This window comes from Copidosoma floridanum, unplaced genomic scaffold (genome assembly GCF_036245765.1).
Source record: "Copidosoma floridanum isolate Cflo_tuat_1 unplaced genomic scaffold, Cflo_Japanese_pri ptg000007l, whole genome shotgun sequence".
NCBI lineage: Eukaryota > Metazoa > Arthropoda > Insecta > Hymenoptera > Encyrtidae > Copidosoma > Copidosoma floridanum.
In genome coordinates, this window is record NW_028321884.1 from 10,311,113 (window position 1) to 10,328,510 (window position 17,398).

The 17,398-nt window shown below is 35.2% G+C and overlaps 4 protein-coding genes across 6 annotated transcripts; 3 read left to right on the top strand and 1 right to left on the bottom strand.

Moving 5' to 3' along the window:
• The first annotated feature begins 1,251 nt into the window (after positions 1–1,251).
• On the top strand, positions 1,252–5,735 carry LOC106639021 (thrombospondin type-1 domain-containing protein 4). Its single transcript, XM_089588921.1, has 13 exons — positions 1,252–1,335; positions 1,571–1,718; positions 1,795–1,961; positions 2,027–2,114; positions 2,313–2,364; positions 2,449–2,585; positions 2,849–2,978; positions 3,290–3,560; positions 3,697–3,900; positions 4,421–4,579; positions 4,646–4,822; positions 5,114–5,294; positions 5,372–5,735. Exons 1-13 carry the CDS (start codon positions 1,252–1,254, stop codon positions 5,548–5,550), a joined length of 1,977 nt encoding a protein of 658 aa, XP_089445047.1. The 3' UTR covers positions 5,551–5,735.
• Positions 5,736–6,243: 508 nt separating this feature from the next.
• On the top strand, positions 6,244–7,593 carry Cnep1r2 (CTD nuclear envelope phosphatase 1 regulatory subunit 2). The gene is made up of 4 exons (XM_014352485.3): positions 6,244–6,406; positions 6,541–6,612; positions 6,777–6,911; positions 6,979–7,593. Exons 1-4 carry the CDS (start codon positions 6,379–6,381, stop codon positions 7,134–7,136), a joined length of 393 nt encoding a protein of 130 aa, XP_014207971.1. The 5' UTR covers positions 6,244–6,378; the 3' UTR covers positions 7,137–7,593.
• A 10-nt stretch (positions 7,594–7,603) lies between these two features.
• On the bottom strand, positions 7,604–11,370 carry LOC106639050 (regulation of nuclear pre-mRNA domain-containing protein 1B). 3 transcript variants are annotated; one of them, XM_089588961.1, is made up of 5 exons: positions 10,720–11,370; positions 9,830–10,152; positions 9,421–9,549; positions 8,713–8,988; positions 7,604–8,633 (listed from the first exon to the last, which is right to left on the bottom strand). In XM_089588961.1, exons 1-5 carry the CDS (start codon positions 10,868–10,870, stop codon positions 8,481–8,483), a joined length of 1,032 nt encoding a protein of 343 aa, XP_089445087.1. In that variant the 5' UTR covers positions 10,871–11,370; the 3' UTR covers positions 7,604–8,480. The 3 variants fall into 3 exon arrangements, with proteins under 3 accessions (XP_089445087.1, XP_014207970.2, XP_089445086.1); XM_014352484.3 differs by having other exon boundaries at positions 9,421–9,555; XM_089588960.1 differs by having other exon boundaries at positions 9,421–9,555; positions 9,824–10,152.
• A 3,512-nt stretch (positions 11,371–14,882) lies between these two features.
• On the top strand, positions 14,883–16,670 carry LOC106639049 (speckle-type POZ protein). The gene is made up of 3 exons (XM_014352482.2): positions 14,883–14,970; positions 15,203–15,319; positions 15,404–16,670. Exons 1-3 carry the CDS (start codon positions 14,968–14,970, stop codon positions 16,451–16,453), a joined length of 1,170 nt encoding a protein of 389 aa, XP_014207968.1. The 5' UTR covers positions 14,883–14,967; the 3' UTR covers positions 16,454–16,670.
• Positions 16,671–17,398: the final 728 nt, after the last annotated feature.

A 17,398-nucleotide genomic window follows, 5' to 3' on the forward strand; every position in this document is an offset into this window, starting at 1 on the left:
TACTATTTATTATTTATTTTCTCAAGTACGTACAAAAAATGATTGACAGTTCAACAGTAAGGGTACATAGGTCAGTCACGTACGCATCCAGTAAAATAAATTTATCGTAAAAAAAATAGAGCAAACGTATGAGAATACAACGTAACGTGGGTATATGATGGAGAGACACGCTCGTGTGCTTTCGAATTCGCGAAAAAAAACAAAAAAAAAAAAAAAAAAAACATATGCTAGGTATTCGGAAAACATTTGAGACTTCGGACGAAAAGAGATAAGAGGCGACGAAGCGAGCGATTAGGTATTCTTAAGAAGACGCACGCGAGAGGCGTTATCGTCGAGGGTTTTACAAGTAGCACGGAGTCTGAAAAGTCGCGCTTTGTGCATGTAATATATAAATAATTCATGCACGTGTGTTAAAAAAAAAAAAAAAAAAAGATGCGCCGAACTTTCGCTCGTCTCTTGACCTGTTATTTTTGCGTGCGCGTAATGAGATGTGCTGGAAAATGTTGTTGATGCTTTGACGATGCAGGAGAATCAGTGGATTTTCTTAAATAACACGCGCCGATAGGATTGTTATCGGTGAAAAGGTTTACCGATTGATACGTACATTTGAGACGTGAATAGGACTTATTGTTCCCGAATTATTTTGATTTCAATGATTTATAATTTATTTACGTCTGAAGTTATTTATTATTTTTACTGATGGCACACTACTGTTGTCAAATCTAAAAGACAAGTGAACGCCAATTATTGATTAATCTTTTTGGAAATAATATTATAATTTTCTTCAATTTTTTCTAAGCTGTTTGATCAAGAACTTTATATACTTTTTATGTACATAGAATTCAAAAACGAAATATATAATGCTTAATTGTAAATTTTTCTATCCGTCAACTAAGTTGTACGTCACAAAAAGTTGTAAAAGTGATGATTCAAAGCAAACAATCGCACCATTACAACTCATACGTACAATGCGCCAGACGCAAAAATTGTCCCACATAATCGAACATCGGACAGGTAAAACACGGATAATTGACCGTGTCCCCCTATTTCTCCCTTTTCATAGAGCCTATATATATAAACAAACGCCCCCTCCCCAACTACTCCTATTTCTCTTGTCACTCATTTACAACATATATTATATACACACACGACACAGATGCCATCCCAGACAATAATATGAATGATAATGACAATAATCACCGGTCGAATAAGACACGTTGGCACATTGTAGCATTTACAGTTGTAGTGGTAATGGCTACTAGTACCTACATGTTATACTCAGTTCAGGCGATAATGCCCCCCGTCCCCTCCTCTCTCTATTACTCCGGTGGAAAGGTAAATACATATACCTATATGGGCGCGACTCTTCCCATTTATCGCATTCATTCACGCGCACGATGCGCGTTTTATTGCCATTTTCCCGTCTCGACTCATCACGCCCTGAAAAATCATCAGTGGTTACAGTAACCCCCCCCCCTTCCCCTCTCACTACAATGTATCCTAGTATTACTAGGGAAAATTGTACAATCGGATGATGCATAAGATTTCATTTTATTCAAAATTGTTTAAGCGTTCGATACAGGTCCAGGCGGGAGGGCAAAAAACGGGAATTTTTTCGAAAAACCCAAGCCAACCTGGCTACTATCTTGTAACCTCGATACCAGAGGGCGCCAAATTCATCAACGTAACGGAATTGTCTCGCACAAGGAATTTTTTAGGTATATGTATTTTTAATAAAACGTTTATTGTCTCGAACTACGACGTATAACGGAAAACTGATTTTTGTCCGTTAAGCCGTGAGATTACAAAACGGCACTTACCTGTTCAACGAGGATTACAACATCGTCTCGTCGGGCAAGTACAGGGGTGCCGGAACGACTTTCGTCTACATCCGCCGTAACGATTACACCCCGGAAACTTTTTACGCCCCTGGCCCTCTGAGCTCGGCTGTCGACGTCATGGTACGTGGATCATATCAATTACGGGTTTTTCGATTCAATTCATCGAATTAAACGAATTGTTGTAGCTGATATACCAACATGGCGAGCCAGAAGTTTTTTACCAATACGAGCTGCCCGACCATCTCACAACGATCTCAACTGTACCTCCAAAAGGTGATTTCCCAAAAGTTTTTCAAATGGTTTTTCAAATGGTTTTTCGTATGTTTTGCGAACCCCGTCTCTGAAGTCCACGTGGAATTAGTTACACGTGCAACCATTCACGAAGACGCGTTCGCGTAGCCTCTACGTGGATTCCATCGCGTGGATTTCGGCAACGGGGAATCTTTAAGTAAAATTATTTTGTTGCTTTAGTCGTTACCAAACCTTTCGATCTTGAAGTCTTGCCAACGCCACACTTGGAAAGGTAAAAATTGATTTAAACATAAGATACAAATGGACGTCACATCGATCGGTATGGTTCAGAAAAACAAGAGTTTCCCATTTTCAGTGCAATATCCGAAAACATAATGATGAGGGACGAAACGAGATCGTCGACGCCGATGCCGACGAAGAAACGCAGGCGGCGAAAAAAGTACATGTGGACGTCCACTGGTTTCGCAAACTGCAGCAAGCCCTGTGGTGGTGGTAACTATATATTATTAATGACTATCGTTAAAAAAGTGTGTATAATTTCCGATGAATCAAAGTATCTTGATGAATAATAAATGAATACGTGTTCATTCGACGATGTTTTTTCATAATTACCCCCTATCCCCACTTGAAACAAAAAAAAGCATGTTTTTTTGCACAAATCGATTAAAAAACGATTAATTGTTCAAATAGATTCATTCACCAAAGAACCTCTACCCCCTGGGCTTCTCAAACATTTATCATTTTTATCGCCCAAGGTTTTCAGTCGAAAAAGTACATTTGCATGACGCAACGTACTCGAAAGCACGTGGCCAGCAAGAAGTGCGAGTCACTGGAAAAACCGAGATCAGAGCCCGTGGGATGCAACAACAACCCTTGCGAGCCTCAGTAAGGGCAAGAAGAATCTTTAATATGTAACATATAGCGAATTTAGGGGTTGTTACATAAACTACGTGGTCAAGACACCAGAAAAAGAGACAAAATGACAGTGGGGGGGGGGGACATGGGGAGTTCGACATAGTTTCATTTGCATAAAAAACGTTATATCAAAAAAGCAACGTTCCAAGTAAAAGCTACATTGGACTACATAGGGGGGCCGTCAGATTGTGGTCGAAATGAAGTCACGTAGTTTACAGACAACCCCTCATACAAAGTATAGCGCAAACTCATTTTCTTTTTTTCTTTTTTTTTTCAAACAGATGGGAAGGCACCCCTTGGAGCAAGTGCTCGGTAACGTGCGGCAACGGCACGCGTACGCGCCAACTGTACTGCATCAAAAAGATGGTGGACAGCTTGAAGATCCGCCTCGACGATCGCAACTGTGCCTCGCAGTCCACGGATGGAATAGCCCTCGTGGAAGCCTGCCACATGCCCGACTGCGACATGTACTCGACGGCCAAGCCCAGCCTGGCTTCCAAGCAACAAACATTGGGCCCTTCGCCACGCTGGAAAATTCAAAAGTGGTCACCGGTACGAATGTCTTTTTTTTTTGTTGGCTATACCACTTGTACTTATACCGCGCCGATACTTTGTGGGATTCGCCAAAGGTCCAGTTAGAGTACACCTCAAATAAACAATATTGTTAATTTCATGATGTACATGGAAGTGCTCTGTGACTTGCGGCAATGGCACGAGGACGAGGCTCGTCACCTGCATCAATGCGTTGGGAAAGGGTTGTAACGCGGAGGACAAACCAGCCACCGAGGAAGCTTGCAGTATGGGCAACTGCAAGGCCACGTCGGTCGTTGGCAACGAGATTCCCGAGGCCCTCACTCACATGTCGTGGCTGTACAGCGCGTGGCCTGACGAGGTATTCCATGTTTTTTTTTTTTTTTTTATTATTATTATTATACACAATTTAATTATTTTGCGTATTTTATAAGGTTGATACAATAAAGTTCAATAAAGTTGGCAAAACGTTGGAAAAAGCTTATGATTTTTGTAAGTCAGAAGATCTTTCACTTTGTAAGGTATACTATAAAAATGGCCACACGCCACCTTTGTCCACTATAATATGCAAATTGAGGGCTGCAATGGTAAATCAAGGGTTTAATGTCTTAACGATTTCGCGCAAGAGATAACGTGATCGTTAATTTTGAGAAAGTTAAGCTTTAGGTCTTTGGTAGAGCATAGGTAAATTATCGAAGGACGGTGGCTTTTGTCAAAATTAAAGTTACGTTTTACGTATATCCGCGAAATCCGAATGTACATCGTAAGTGTTGACGCGGTTGTAAAAAAAGCTGACACTCCGTTCAAGACACGTACGGGTTATTTTTTATTATTTTGTTTTATTTTTTTCGTATTAAATGACCAACTTACCATTTATTCAGTGTTCAGCCGAATGTGGTTCGGGTATGATGTCGCGAAGGCTCTATTGCGAGAATTTCACGAAAAACGACACCTGCACCGAGGACAAAATGCCGATGATCAACAAAATCTGCGTCAGCCAGCAGTTGTGCGGACAGTGGTTCGTCGGGCCCTGGACGAAGGTAAGGACGAATTACTCCATGTCTATAGAATTTTTACGTATACAAATACGGTTGCATCTTTGCTAGTGTTCCTCTTCGTGCGACATGGGTATGGAGACGCGAGAGGTGGCTTGTGTTTCCAAATTCTTGGGGGTCCTGAAAGTCGTGCAGCCTTCCAATTGCCAGGGCAATCCACCGGAACAAACGAGGGGATGCATGGGTCCGCCTTGCAATGCCACTTGGTTCATGTCAGACTGGACTCGAGTAATTATAATCTATCTTTTTTTTTTATTTAAGATGCCTATGTAGATTGTATTTTTAAGTTGATCGACATCATTAGTCTCCTTCAAATAAAAAAATTTTAAAAAACGTTTAGAGTATACAATTTATTCGTCTTAGCCAAATGACTTGATAAATACTTGTTGCCTACGAAAGATATATCACAGAAACTTTGGTATACCGTAAACGGTAGCACCGAATGAAGGAATAAAAGAATTTCTTCATTTTCAAATGATAAGTAGAAAAGATGTATTTTTAATCATGTAAATGGTCCAGTGTTCCCGAAATTGTGGACGAGGCTACCAAAAACGTAAGGTTCAATGCATCGGACCCGATGGTATTCCCATGAACGCGAGCGTGTTGGAGTGCGACGAGGAAAAGAGGCCACCGAGCAGGAGGCACTGCAACGATTTTTCTTGCAACAAAAACAAATCCAAGGATGTGGACAGTGAAAATGACGTTGGTTAGTTATCAAATGTACTTACCTACTTGTAGTTTGGAAAACCGGGTTTTTACATTTCCGGACGATAATTTAAAAAAAAATAATTTTTTTAGAAAAGGAATGCCGAGACGTGCTATTGGATTGTTGGAAAATACGAAGTGGAAGTCAAGAAGCGAAGCACAAGTGCGAGATGGAAGTATTCAAAAAAGGATGTTGCAAGGCTTGCCGTTACTCTTTTCTCAGATCGAACGGACGTAGCAAAATAAGATAGTTTATTATCGTAACTGAATTTGTTTTTTGCATTTTTTGTAATGATATGTCACAATGTATTTTGTGCAATGTTCTTGTTAGAGTGATTCTTTTTCCTGACATAATATTATTTTTTTCTCTTCCCACGTATATACACATTTAAAAAGCAATTCTTGTACGCGTAGAATGACAATTTTTATAGCACCGTAATAGTTGTAAGCATTTTATTTATCATCGATTTTCATCATTTTTCTACTATTTTTAACTTGTTACTTGTCAACAGTTTAACAGTTTGGAAAGCGTTCGTTTTTAAATATTATATCTTGAGTTTTTTAATAATCAAACTTTGAATAAAAACTATATTTACTGTATTTTTTGTTTATCATTACTTAGATAAATACCTGAATTAATTGAGTAATTGAATCAATTACAACTGTTTTTCATCCTTTATAATAATAAAAATAAAATTATAATAATGACAAAAATTAAAGTGATAATAAATAACGTCGGTTAAATATACATTATTTTATGTTATTATACATTCCATCGTTTGTCATTTAAACTAAACTTTTCCGCCAAATCAAGTTAAGTACCAACGTGTAAAAAAAAAATTTCAATGTTGGTAGCAAAGATGGCGGCGGTAGCAGAAGCAGAAGAACTGTCACACATAAGTGCAGTCAGTATATATATATATTCGGCTGTAAGTAACCTATAGGTGATACAGCCGCTTTGATTTACGAAAGTTGTTACTTTCCTAAATTAAACGTTAAAAAAGTTTTTATAAAACAACTATTAAATGGTTTCCTAAAGATTTTCATACTTACGCTTATTATCGCGAAAAGAGAGAAAAATGTCTCTCGATCAGACTGTCTGTGAAGGTGAGTGTTTTTATTTACACTGTTTTGTTTACGACCGGACCAACCGCGCAGAGGCTTGAAATTCATGAGTATATAAGTGCAGGATCTTCTTTATAACAATCATTTGGTTGACCCTTTATCTCCGTTGATTTCAGATTTAAAAGCTTTCGAGAGGCGACTGACCGAGGTTATTTCGAGCTTGCAGCCAGCAACTTTGCGGTGGAGGAGTAAGCTCTTTTCAAATATTCTTTTATTTTTGACGAGTACCGGACTTCTTACTATCAAATTGCTTCAATATTTATGAAAGTTCTTTCGTGCCGGTCGAGCTTGTAAGAAACAGTTAATGTTTTTGTACATAACCTATTTGACTTATATATTTATTTGTTTACAGTACTGCTGGGCTTCATTTCCATTTGTACAGCTGTTGGTGCTTGGTACTGGCTCACAGATCCCAATACTTCTGCGGTGCCGTTTACTCAGAGTCTCTGGAATCATCCATTTTTCACAATAGCTAGTTTACTGTTAGGTAAGTTGAAAGAAAATTTACAAAAGTACAAGAAAGGCACGATTACATGTTTTGACTTGATTTGTAGTTGTATTATTTATGCTGGGTATTCATCGAAGAGTGATAGCACCAAGTATTATTACACAGAGAGCTCGAAGCATCCTGGGTGATTTTAACATGAGTTGTGATGACACTGGAAAACTGATCTTAAAACCTACAAGGCCACCTCATCTTCATGAAACTTAACAGGAAAACAAAAGCTCTTGGTAGAAATGTGACAATATTGTATAAAGAAAATTCGTATTTTACAAATAATAGTAAAAGCGATTGACTTTCTCTGATGCCGTTGATGGACGTTTATATTTACTTTTTTTTTTTTTTTTCATTTGGTATGAATTGATTCAAAGGAAATTGTGGTAGTTAATGATATTTTATCTTTTTGAACATGCAAAATATATGCTACATAGTTTGAAGTAATTTACCTTATTTTTGTACATAATTATTTTATCACTCGGACAGATAATTACTTCAAACTTTGGTGCAGAATGTGAAAAGTAGTGTAAACAAACGATCTTATTGTGTATACGATTAATAAATTCTCTTATCGACTTATTAAAATATATTGAAATATATAAATACATGTAAAAAATCAATGAGAGAAAAGCTTGTTTAATTTGATTCATTTATTTCTTATTTAGTTAATCTTGTTGTTCAATGCACTTCTATAAGCTTCATACTTAGGAAAAGAAGAGCATAAATTATTAACGTTGAAAACATTTATTAATAGTGTGCTGTGTCTTAATGTTTTCATAATATTGCGATTTAAGCAATTCAAAATTAACATTTGCTTATTTAAAAATAGCATCATGTATGTACATAATTGTAAATAACTCGTCATAAGCTTACGTATAAGGAAGAAAACTAAACAATAGTAGTAGTTCTTTAGAAAATATGTTTTTCGACGAACAAATTATCAATTATTATTTACATGATAAAAAAAAACCGACGAAAAAATTATTAAAAAATAATTGACGCACTGAAACAATTAGAGATGCCCAGTCAATTTTGAATTTCTCGAATGCATGATTATTGAATAAAAGATTATAAATAGCTAATGATTTAAAAAGTTTTCACGATCAATACTTGGATCTTGTGTCAAATGAATTAAATAAATGTCTTAAATCGTCTTTTGCATTAATCTTCATTTAGTACGATTTTTTTGATATGCTCATGGGTATAAAAGTCAAAATTAACTGGACTAAAAAAAGTACCCTTTTTTTCAAGACGTCTACATTCATTCTTTTTTTTTCAGTTTTCACTCCTGTATACTCTTACAATATTTTCTCAAGTCTGTATCCAATCGCAGGACCACACATTATTTTCTTTTTGAAAAATCAGTGTCATAAAAATTTAATTTCTAGCTTTAGGAAAATTTCCTAGCTTAAATTCTACAAAGTTCATTAGATCTAGTCTTGTGTGTAGCAGGAAGAGCGACAATTCATCCCCATTACCTCGACTAAATTTACGAATTCCACTGATGTGTAAAAACGTTTTTTTTCTTTTTCGTAATATGTTGGCTTGAACATTCGCTTAGTGGTGCATGGAGAACAGGTCCCCGGCTGAAGGCAATGGTGCTAATCCACCTGTGACATCTGGTAACTGCGTCAAGTCTGGAAGATTGGAGATGTGAGATTTAACTTCCGCTCGCACAGAACAGACCTTTTTCAGTTTTTCCTTGTAATCCTGTAAAGGTGGTTCAAAGAGTGACAAATAAAGTTAAATAAGCATCAGCTTTAAAAAAAAAAATAAAACTATACAATACCTCTAGCGTTGACTGAGCTTGCTGCAGAAGTTGTCGCTGGGCTACGGTGTAGTCCCTCAGCATTGTGAGTAGCCTCCTTCTGTCTTCCATTTCAGCCTGCAATCGTCCATTGTAATCAGCAAGTAAAGCTGCGGCTTCGTTCACAGCAACGCTTAAGTGATCAGCTGCCGAGCGATCTGCTAAATTTGCCAGCAGAGATACTTCGGAGACCTCCGGTGGAAAGGACGCTATGCGCTCTCTTACTGCAGCATCTGATGATGCTGTGTTTTCAAGATCCTGTAATTTTTTTATGAATTTCTTTACTTACGTTCAACGAAACTACTTATTTTACAGTACATTAAGAAATTACAGGTGTTTATATTCAAAATTGTTTAAAATCAAGGAATTTCAAAAAATCAACAAAATACTTAATGTCAAATTAATGTTCGAGAAAAAAATATTGAGCCACAGAAACAGCATATAATGCTTCTGGTTGAAGAAGTCAATGACAATTGCAGAAAAAAATTTTGTAGGAAACAGATAAAATCAACGTTCTTCATTGGTAATGTGTAGGAGTAGAAATTATCTATTTATATATTTTTCCCTAATCTAACATACTTGACATATGAATTTCGAAGAGAAATAGATTTTATTTGTGTTGTTTGGACAGTCTATATTTATTAAAAAATGTTTATTTTCAATTTTTTTTAGTTTAAAAATCACATTAACCATTAACGCTTTGATGAGTTCCTCAGTTTCTGGTGGATCACCACCTGGCGTTCGTGGGCTTAATGTTACATGCAGCTCTTTGGTACCATCAACTTCGATTTCAGTCTCGGATTTCTTCCTTTCTTTCTTCTCTTTCTGCAAAAAAATTTAATGCATGGATTGTAAATCAATAACAAATAAATATGTGAAATGTGTATGCCCGTTGTCATGTACACAAAGTGAAACCTTGAGTTTATTAGCATCTAAAAACAAGAACATCTACTGAGTACTGGTTGTACAATTTTACTGACAAAATTTTTGCATAATAATCAGCTTTTCAACTCTATGAATTACTACCATGTCACGTATATTTGCTTTACGCAACAACGGGCGTGTACAGTATCATTATTCAAATAAATGAAACAAATACTTTTTCCAATTCAATTCTAGGTTTCTTCCTTGGCAATGGAGGTGTACCAGGTTCCTTAATAGGTTCCTTAATATCGTTAATAGGACTGAAAAACGCTGCTCTAAAATCTGCTATTTGTGATTTATCATAAACTCCTCTCTCCTCCCATATACTTATTAGTCTGCATGCTTTATCTCTTGTTTTATCATCAAAGTGTTTCATGTGATCAAATGCCTTTGGTAAAACAGAAGCAAACTCCTTGCCAAATTCTGGACCCTTTTTCTTGCTGTTTTGTATGACATCGTTAGCCAAATACATGAACATCAATTTGCGGTTGTCCTTAGCTGAAATACGAAAAAACATATGATAATATGAAAAATACGTAAGTAACTTAATTTAAAGACGCGAATCAGAAAAATAATGAGCAATAATTATTTATGATGTATCAAGAGATTGTTCATATAAATTTTATGTTAACTAAACCAATGAATATTAACTTTCGACCCATTCACAGTTTACCATGTACAAGGGTAGTATTAAATTACTGTGATAAGCAAATTTTTTAAAATTAGGTGCACTGTTATCTAGTTTTAAACGAGTCGTTCAAGTTTGACAGCTTTGATCAATGTATTGCAGTGAAAATGATATCTATCATTTTTTTAACAGAAAAATTTTACGATGCAGCGATAAAGTGTAGTAAAAGAGACTCAACGTAAAAAATAGTTTTAGAAAAGAGAGAAAATTTTATACAACTCCATGATAAAATCAAACACCAAGTAGCTGCAACAGCTTCTAACCTAGAAACGAGCTCGCGTCCAGCACCCTTGAGTACAACTAAACTCCATCCCCGAGGAAGACGTTCCAGGTAGTAAACGAAAGTAGAAAAAAAAAAAACAATAGAGATCACTTACACTTGCAGAGTTCCTTGAACCAGACTTTGACAATAGTCGAGTGGTGCTTCCTGTGGTGGATCAGCCAGAGGGAGAGGGTCTGTATGCTCTGCTGCGACGGATTGAGCTCCATTAGCTTCTTCACGAGGGCACCCTCCGTGAAGCCAGCCATCCTCTTCTTCTTAGCTTCGAAGCCAGCAGTCCAAGACAGCACCACCACGACCAGCCTAGCTGCTTCCGCAGCACAGCGACAGCTCTTCGCCCAACCCGACTACACTCTTTTTATTATCTCTTGGATACACGCATAAGTATATTATACTTATTTTTCGGGGTTAAATTATACGCATACACACACGCGCGCACTGTATGTGACGTTAAAACTATATGAATATACTCTCTCTGCACACCGTACTTTACTTAATAAAAATATGTAAACCAACAAAAATTTCCTACTACTTATAAGTACACAGCTGCCGTTGGGCTATAAGTATATATTTTTTTGGAGTTTGTGTGTTTGGGAGCCGTTGAAAAACGTGCGCGCGTGTGTCACTCCTTTCTGCTCTGCGTTTTTAATCTTTTCTTACTTTCTTTTACTGCAGACACTTTTGCTTACTCTTTTACCTTTTTCATACATAAGGACATATAAATGCGAGTAAAAGATGAAAAACTTCAAGTCTGTCAGGAATTTACAATTTTATATTGGCGCAAAATGAAGTTGACGCGGCGGCTATTTATTTTGTTTGTTCATTCAATATCTATAACATGTCCATTGTCATGTGTACCTGATGTATACACATATATACCTACGGGTATCGTGTTAATTGTTGATAAGCTACCAACAACCAACCAAAGCAATTTCTCTTATGCCGACGCCAACTGTGTCGGTAAGGGGGAAGGTAGATGCGGAAAAAGAGCACAATGTGTGTGATATACGTGATGAAGTGGAGTACCTAATTACTTATAGTAATCACTACTACCCACAAAACAATGATCATGACTGACATCGTATGGATACCAAATTCCATCACTAAGACGTTTTGTAGTTATTAGTTGTCTAAAGATAACAGCATGTAGGTAGAATATCTATACTTTTGGAGGTCGATTTTTGGATAAAAAATAAATTGTAAGCGTGCCGCAAATAGCACAAACAATGTCAACTTTTTATTTTATATCTGTACAATTAGTTGCGGCTGGTTTATAACTGATTACATGGCTCTACTGTGAGTTGAAATAATTATTTGTATCAGCGCCATCTAGCGTTGCGAATTTCTGAGCCAAAAAGTGTCCCTAAACTTTTGAACCCTAGCTTTAGCGCTTAGAGTCATTTTGTCAGTTATAAACCAGCCGCAACTCTTGATGAAGCTATAAAATGAAAAAATAACATTACATGTGTTTTTGGCGGCAAGTTAACAATTTATCTCATGCTCGAAAATTTATCTTAAAAGTATAAATACATGGGAGGTCGATTTTTTGGTAAAAAATAGATTGTTAACTTGCCGCCAAAAACACATGTAATGTTATTTTTTCATTTTATAGCTTCATCATGAGTTGCGGCTGGTTTATAATTGACTTAATGGCTCTGAGCCTGATTGCTCTGATTGAGAATTTTAGAGGCCACTTTTGGCCAAAAAATAAAGACCGCTAGATGGCGCTGATCCAAATAATTATTACAACTTACAGTAGAGCCGCTTTATTGATTATAAACCAGCCGCAACTAATCGTGTGGTTGTAAAATAAAAAGTTAAGGTTGTTTGGGCTGTTTGCGGCAAATTTACATTATATTTTTTACTTAAAAGAATGAAAGAGAAACAATGCATCCTCTGCAGGTATGTTGAGCAAAGTTTCAGTTTACTTTTCAAGAAAGTTAACTTAAAAAGCTAACAAAGTTAATTAGTGCCATCAACAAATAGGAGCAAACTATCCAACTTCATTAAACGTTTCGACCATTAATAAATGAACACACCATATGTGTTTGAGAGCAACAATCCAGTAATTGAGACAACTGATAACATTTGCTGGAACTAATTGTCTTTTTGTCCATCATTAATTCCTATAGAGAATTAACAATTGAATTGTGATGGCTTTGTTTCATTAAAATGTTTTTTATCTTGAAAATTTTGTAGCATCAATTGGAGATGAATGGAATAAAAATCAACTGTTGAAACATGCATTAAAAAAATTGATACCTTTATTCAAAATACTAATAAGTGACAAGGAAGTTTATACTAATTATTATTAAAGTATACAATAATACATAAGATTAACGAATAATGGGATAAAAACATCGTTCATTCATGTAACCTAATAAATATACTGTGTCAATGATTTCCATGCATAAGTATATGGCTAATAGTATGAAAAAGAAAAGTCAACACACTTTTTTTCTTTTAATATCTAATGCGAACGATGCTCCAGTTTCTTGATGAATTTTTTTCTGCAACAAATTATCACAAAATTAATGAAAAAATTAAAAATGTTTTTAAATGTATAACTATTACGTTATATCTACCATTGAGCTGAAGATTTAAACAATCAAATCTGGTCTTGTAGCTTTTAGCTTTTCATATCCCGCTGTTTCCGTCACTTGTGCTACATTCAAAGCAATATACTCCATGACCTTTAATTTCAATGTGCTGGCATCGTGATCATCTGATGTCAACAAAAGGCTTGAAGCATTGGAAATATTTAATCCATGGAGGAAATTATTTTCACACATAAGTTTCAGTCATTTTAAATCAAAGCTATTTGCAGCAGCTAATAACTCAAGAATATTCGATTCAAGATTTTCAACTTTGCCACTATAGATGTAATTTAATATTTTTCACACATCACCTCATAAATAAAACCATTGACTTCTCACAGTGCTCCTAAGAATGGAGCATTACATCTCACCAAATAAAAAATAGATTTATTACAGAGAAGTAAATTTCAAGTGTCACAAATAAACAAAGAACCCAACCTCCATTTGTTAACCGCCAATCGTAAATTTGCCGCAAATAGCATAAACAACCTTTACTTTTTATTTAACACCGACACGATTAGTTGCGGCTGGTTTATAATAACTTAAATGGCTCTACTATAGATAGTAATAATTATTTGGATCAGCGCCATCTAGCGGTCTTTATTTTTTGGCCAAAAGTGGCTCCTAAACTTTTGAACTCGAGCTTTAGCGATTAGAGCCATTTAGTCAATTATAAACCAGCCGCAACTCATGATGAAGCTATAAAATGAAAAAATAACATTACATGTGTTTTTGGCGGCAAGTCAAGAATCTATCTTATGCTCGAAAATTTATCTTAAAAGTATAAATACATAGGAGGTAGATTTTTTGGTAAAAAATAAATTGTTAACTTGCCGCCAAAAACACACGTATTGTTTATTTTTCATTTTATAGCTTTATCATGAGTTGCGGCTGGTTTGTAATTGACTAAATGGCTCTTATTGCTAAAGCTCGAGTTCAAAAGTTTAGGAGCCACTTTTGGCCAAAAAATAAAGACCGCTAGATGGCGCTGATCCAAATAATTATTTAAACTCACAGCAGAGCCATGTAATAAATTATAAACCAGCCGCAACTAATTGTACGGATACAAAATAAAAAGTTGACATTGTTTGTTCTATTTGCGGCAAGTTGCAATTTATTTCACACCACTAATAAGGCACTGTGCCAATGAGTTTCAGAAAATTCATCCAATTTTTAGCGGATTTATCTCACGTATACGTATAGTGAAAAAAAAAAAAAAAAAAATACAATACAATTTATGTTGACGATCGGACCGAAAAAAATAATAAAATCAGTAGTATTTCCACTTTTTTTGTTTCTGTTGTTCGCGTACAACAAGTTCGTGTAATGAATAATTATGTTCGTCAGTAAAGATAACTGTTTAATTTATTTAACATCTGCAACTCTCTTATCGTATGATTGAATTAAATTAAATTGAAGTATAATATACTTACTAGACGTAGGGCTTTTTGTTCTTGAAAAGTTGGCGTCACTCAAGATTGAGTGCAAATATAAACATAGATGTGTGTGATATATGTACATGAAGTGACACTGAAATGTGACCGAGCCCAAGATAAGACATGATACAAAAGAAAACAATGGATAACAGCGCACAACTATAGCCTCTTTGCAGTTATCACTGAAACTGTTAAGTTTAAGTAACAGTAAGTACTTAGCTTCTACTTTGTTCGATATATTTTTCTAGTTCTTTGAACAAATCAAAACAGTTTCTCCAAATTTCGACGCTGACCCACGCACAGTACAGTACAATGGTAATCATTTATTTCTTTATTAGTTAATTCATATGTATATTTAAGTTGAAAAGCAAAAATCTACAAGAAATAAGCATTGTGTTAATATTAACCGATTCATATTAGGATTCGGTTGACTTAACCTCCAAATATTGAAACTTTGTTTACAAGCAAAAGTCGCACTTGAAATTCCAAAGATTTAATAGAGTATTTTTTATTAGCGTATTATGTAACTAGCATTATATTTTTTAAGGATCCCAGATGCAAAATGAGAAGATCTTGGGGAAACCTTCTTTCTGAATCTTCAAATGATTCATTCAGTTCTGAGTCTTCATCGGATACAAGTGTTACTACTGCTACTGACACTGACGTAAGTATTTTTGTAGTGTTCAAAGAAGAAAAGAAAAGTGATCAAAGCTGTTGAAAATATTTATTTACAATATATGGTTTTCAGCTTGGTGAACCAGAATGCAAAAAACAGAAAAGAACTAGCCCTAGTTCTGATAAAGAAACAAAATTTGTCAATGAAGTGCATTATGAATACGTATTGAAAGCTAACTACAAATGGGTCATTAAAGATTTTATCAAGATAACTAGTGATTTTAAATATGGACAAAAAGTAGAATCATCTGTATTCCACATTGGAGGTAGTAATGAGTACGAGTTTCAATTACAACTTTTTCCCAAAGGCGTTACTGAATCGCAAAAAAATCATTTATCACTACTTCTACTCGTCAAGTCCTGTATAGAACCTCAATTAACAATACAATTTAAGTGTTCTCTACTCAACAATAAATTTTCGAATAAAGATTTTGATGTGAAGGAAACCGTTGCTCGTGGACAGAAATGTGGCTTCAAACGCTTGATAAGAACTGATTCTATACAAAAAAGTTCCGGTTATTTAGATCACGATCGAATTGTATTTAATTGTGCCATTAATGTTACGATTAACAAAACAGATGATTGTAAAACGAAAGTTGTCGACGATATAGAGACACTGTTACTTACTGGTGATCACAGTGATGTCATACTAGAGGTTCAAGAAAGACAGTTCAAGGCTCACAAATGCATCTTGTCTGCTCGTAGTGAGGTTTTTGCAGCCATGTTTAGACACAACACAAATGAGAAAAATGAAAACATTGTCAAAATAACGGATATCAGACCCGAAGTAATGGAAGAAGTCCTGCGGTTCATTTACTTTGGAGAAGTTCTTAATCTTGAAAATTCTACTAAGGAGGTGTTGGCCGCTGCTGATAAGTACAATTTCGAAGGCTTAAAAAAGCTTTGCGAAAGTGCTCTTGGCAAGACATTGTCCATTAATAATGTGGTTGAACTTCTCAACTTTGCCGAACGTTACAATGCCAATAATTTGAAAGAACTAGCACTCAACTTTTTTGCTGGTCACGTGAAAGATGTTGTTGATACCCAGTTGTTCCAGACAATGGCCAATAAGGAATCGCCTTTGTTAACACAAATAATCAATAAAATCGCATCAAAAAACTGATTTGACATAATGTTCCAAGTGAAGTGTATGCTAGAAAATGGATTTATGATATTACATGAGATATTTGTAAACAATTGTCTTCTTAATGTATTGCGCTTATTAAAATCGACAGTTTGTAATGTGATACAATGATGTTCATTAGGAATTGACAATTGACAACCCAAGTATACTAATACAGCTTGTAACAGATTTTGTACTTTTTTTCTAAAATAAATCAAGTTGTCTATTTTTTTCTTTAATAAAATTACAAGGAATTTGTAAGAAGTTCCATTATGTTTCATTCAAAAATTTAATTCCATTTCATTAAAAATTTTTTTCATTTACCAGTGTTGGTGATACTCCAACGATTTTCATAAGTATCTTTTCACTTGTAATTCAGATTAAAGTAAGTATGTAGGAGTTCAAACAATATTTTGAAAGCAAACAAGAAGTATATTTATCATGAGGAAAACCATTTGACTTTTATAAATATTCATAAGGGATATGTTTACAAACTGTGTTGAGCAATAGAGTCCATAGTTTCTATACTCGCTATTAAAATCGGGGGGGGGGGGGCTCTGCAATTGTTGTGCACACAATGACAGTTTTTGTTTCACTATTTTGTTTGATTTTGGCTTTGATATTGAAAGTAGCAAATGTGCGAGAAAATTGGTTGCCGTGAGGGCTTATCGTCGATTTGCATGTATGTAGCAGTTTGTCCTAATACTTTTTGATTGGCGTCTTATTGCACGTACGAATAATTTTTTTAAATTTCTTTACGCGTAAAGTATACGTAAATGTTGCAAAGTGATGTAATTAAATAATTTTATTTCACTCGAGTCCATTATGTACTAAAAGAATTTTATTCGACCGTATTGTATATTATGTATCCACCGGTTATATATTTTATTGTTTCCTTACAAATTTTTATTAATTATTTTTATCTTTTTATTCTTGAAGAGCTAC

Excerpts from the sequence above, each read along its gene's own strand:
- Cnep1r2 (XM_014352485.3), top strand. The coding sequence starts at position 6,379 with ATGTCTCTCGATCAGACTGTCTGTGAAG. Across the intron at positions 6,407-6,540 it reads CGATCAGACTGTCTGTGAAG|ATTTAAAAGCTTTCGAGAGG; the intron begins GTGAGTGTTTTT and ends CGTTGATTTCAG. Across the intron at positions 6,613-6,776 it reads AGCAACTTTGCGGTGGAGGA|TACTGCTGGGCTTCATTTCC; the intron begins GTAAGCTCTTTT and ends ATTTGTTTACAG.
- LOC106639021 (XM_089588921.1), top strand. The coding sequence starts at position 1,252 with ATGGCTACTAGTACCTACATGTTATACTCAGTTCAGGCGATAATGCCC. Across the intron at positions 1,962-2,026 it reads GCTCGGCTGTCGACGTCATG|CTGATATACCAACATGGCGA; the intron begins GTACGTGGATCA and ends GAATTGTTGTAG. Across the intron at positions 3,561-3,696 it reads AAATTCAAAAGTGGTCACCG|TGCTCTGTGACTTGCGGCAA; the intron begins GTACGAATGTCT and ends TGTACATGGAAG.
- LOC106639050 (XM_089588960.1), bottom strand. The coding sequence starts at position 10,870 with ATGGCTGGCTTCACGGAGGGTGCCCTCGTGAAGAAGCTAATGGAGCTC. Across the intron at positions 9,556-9,823 it reads TTGAATTGGAAAAAGTATTT|AAAGAGAAGAAAGAAAGGAA; the intron begins GTTTCATTTATT and ends ATTTTTTTGCAG. Across the intron at positions 8,989-9,420 it reads AACTCATCAAAGCGTTAATG|GATCTTGAAAACACAGCATC; the intron begins GTTAATGTGATT and ends AAAAAATTACAG.
- LOC106639049 (XM_014352482.2), top strand. Across the intron at positions 15,320-15,403 it reads CTACTGCTACTGACACTGAC|CTTGGTGAACCAGAATGCAA; the intron begins GTAAGTATTTTT and ends TATGGTTTTCAG.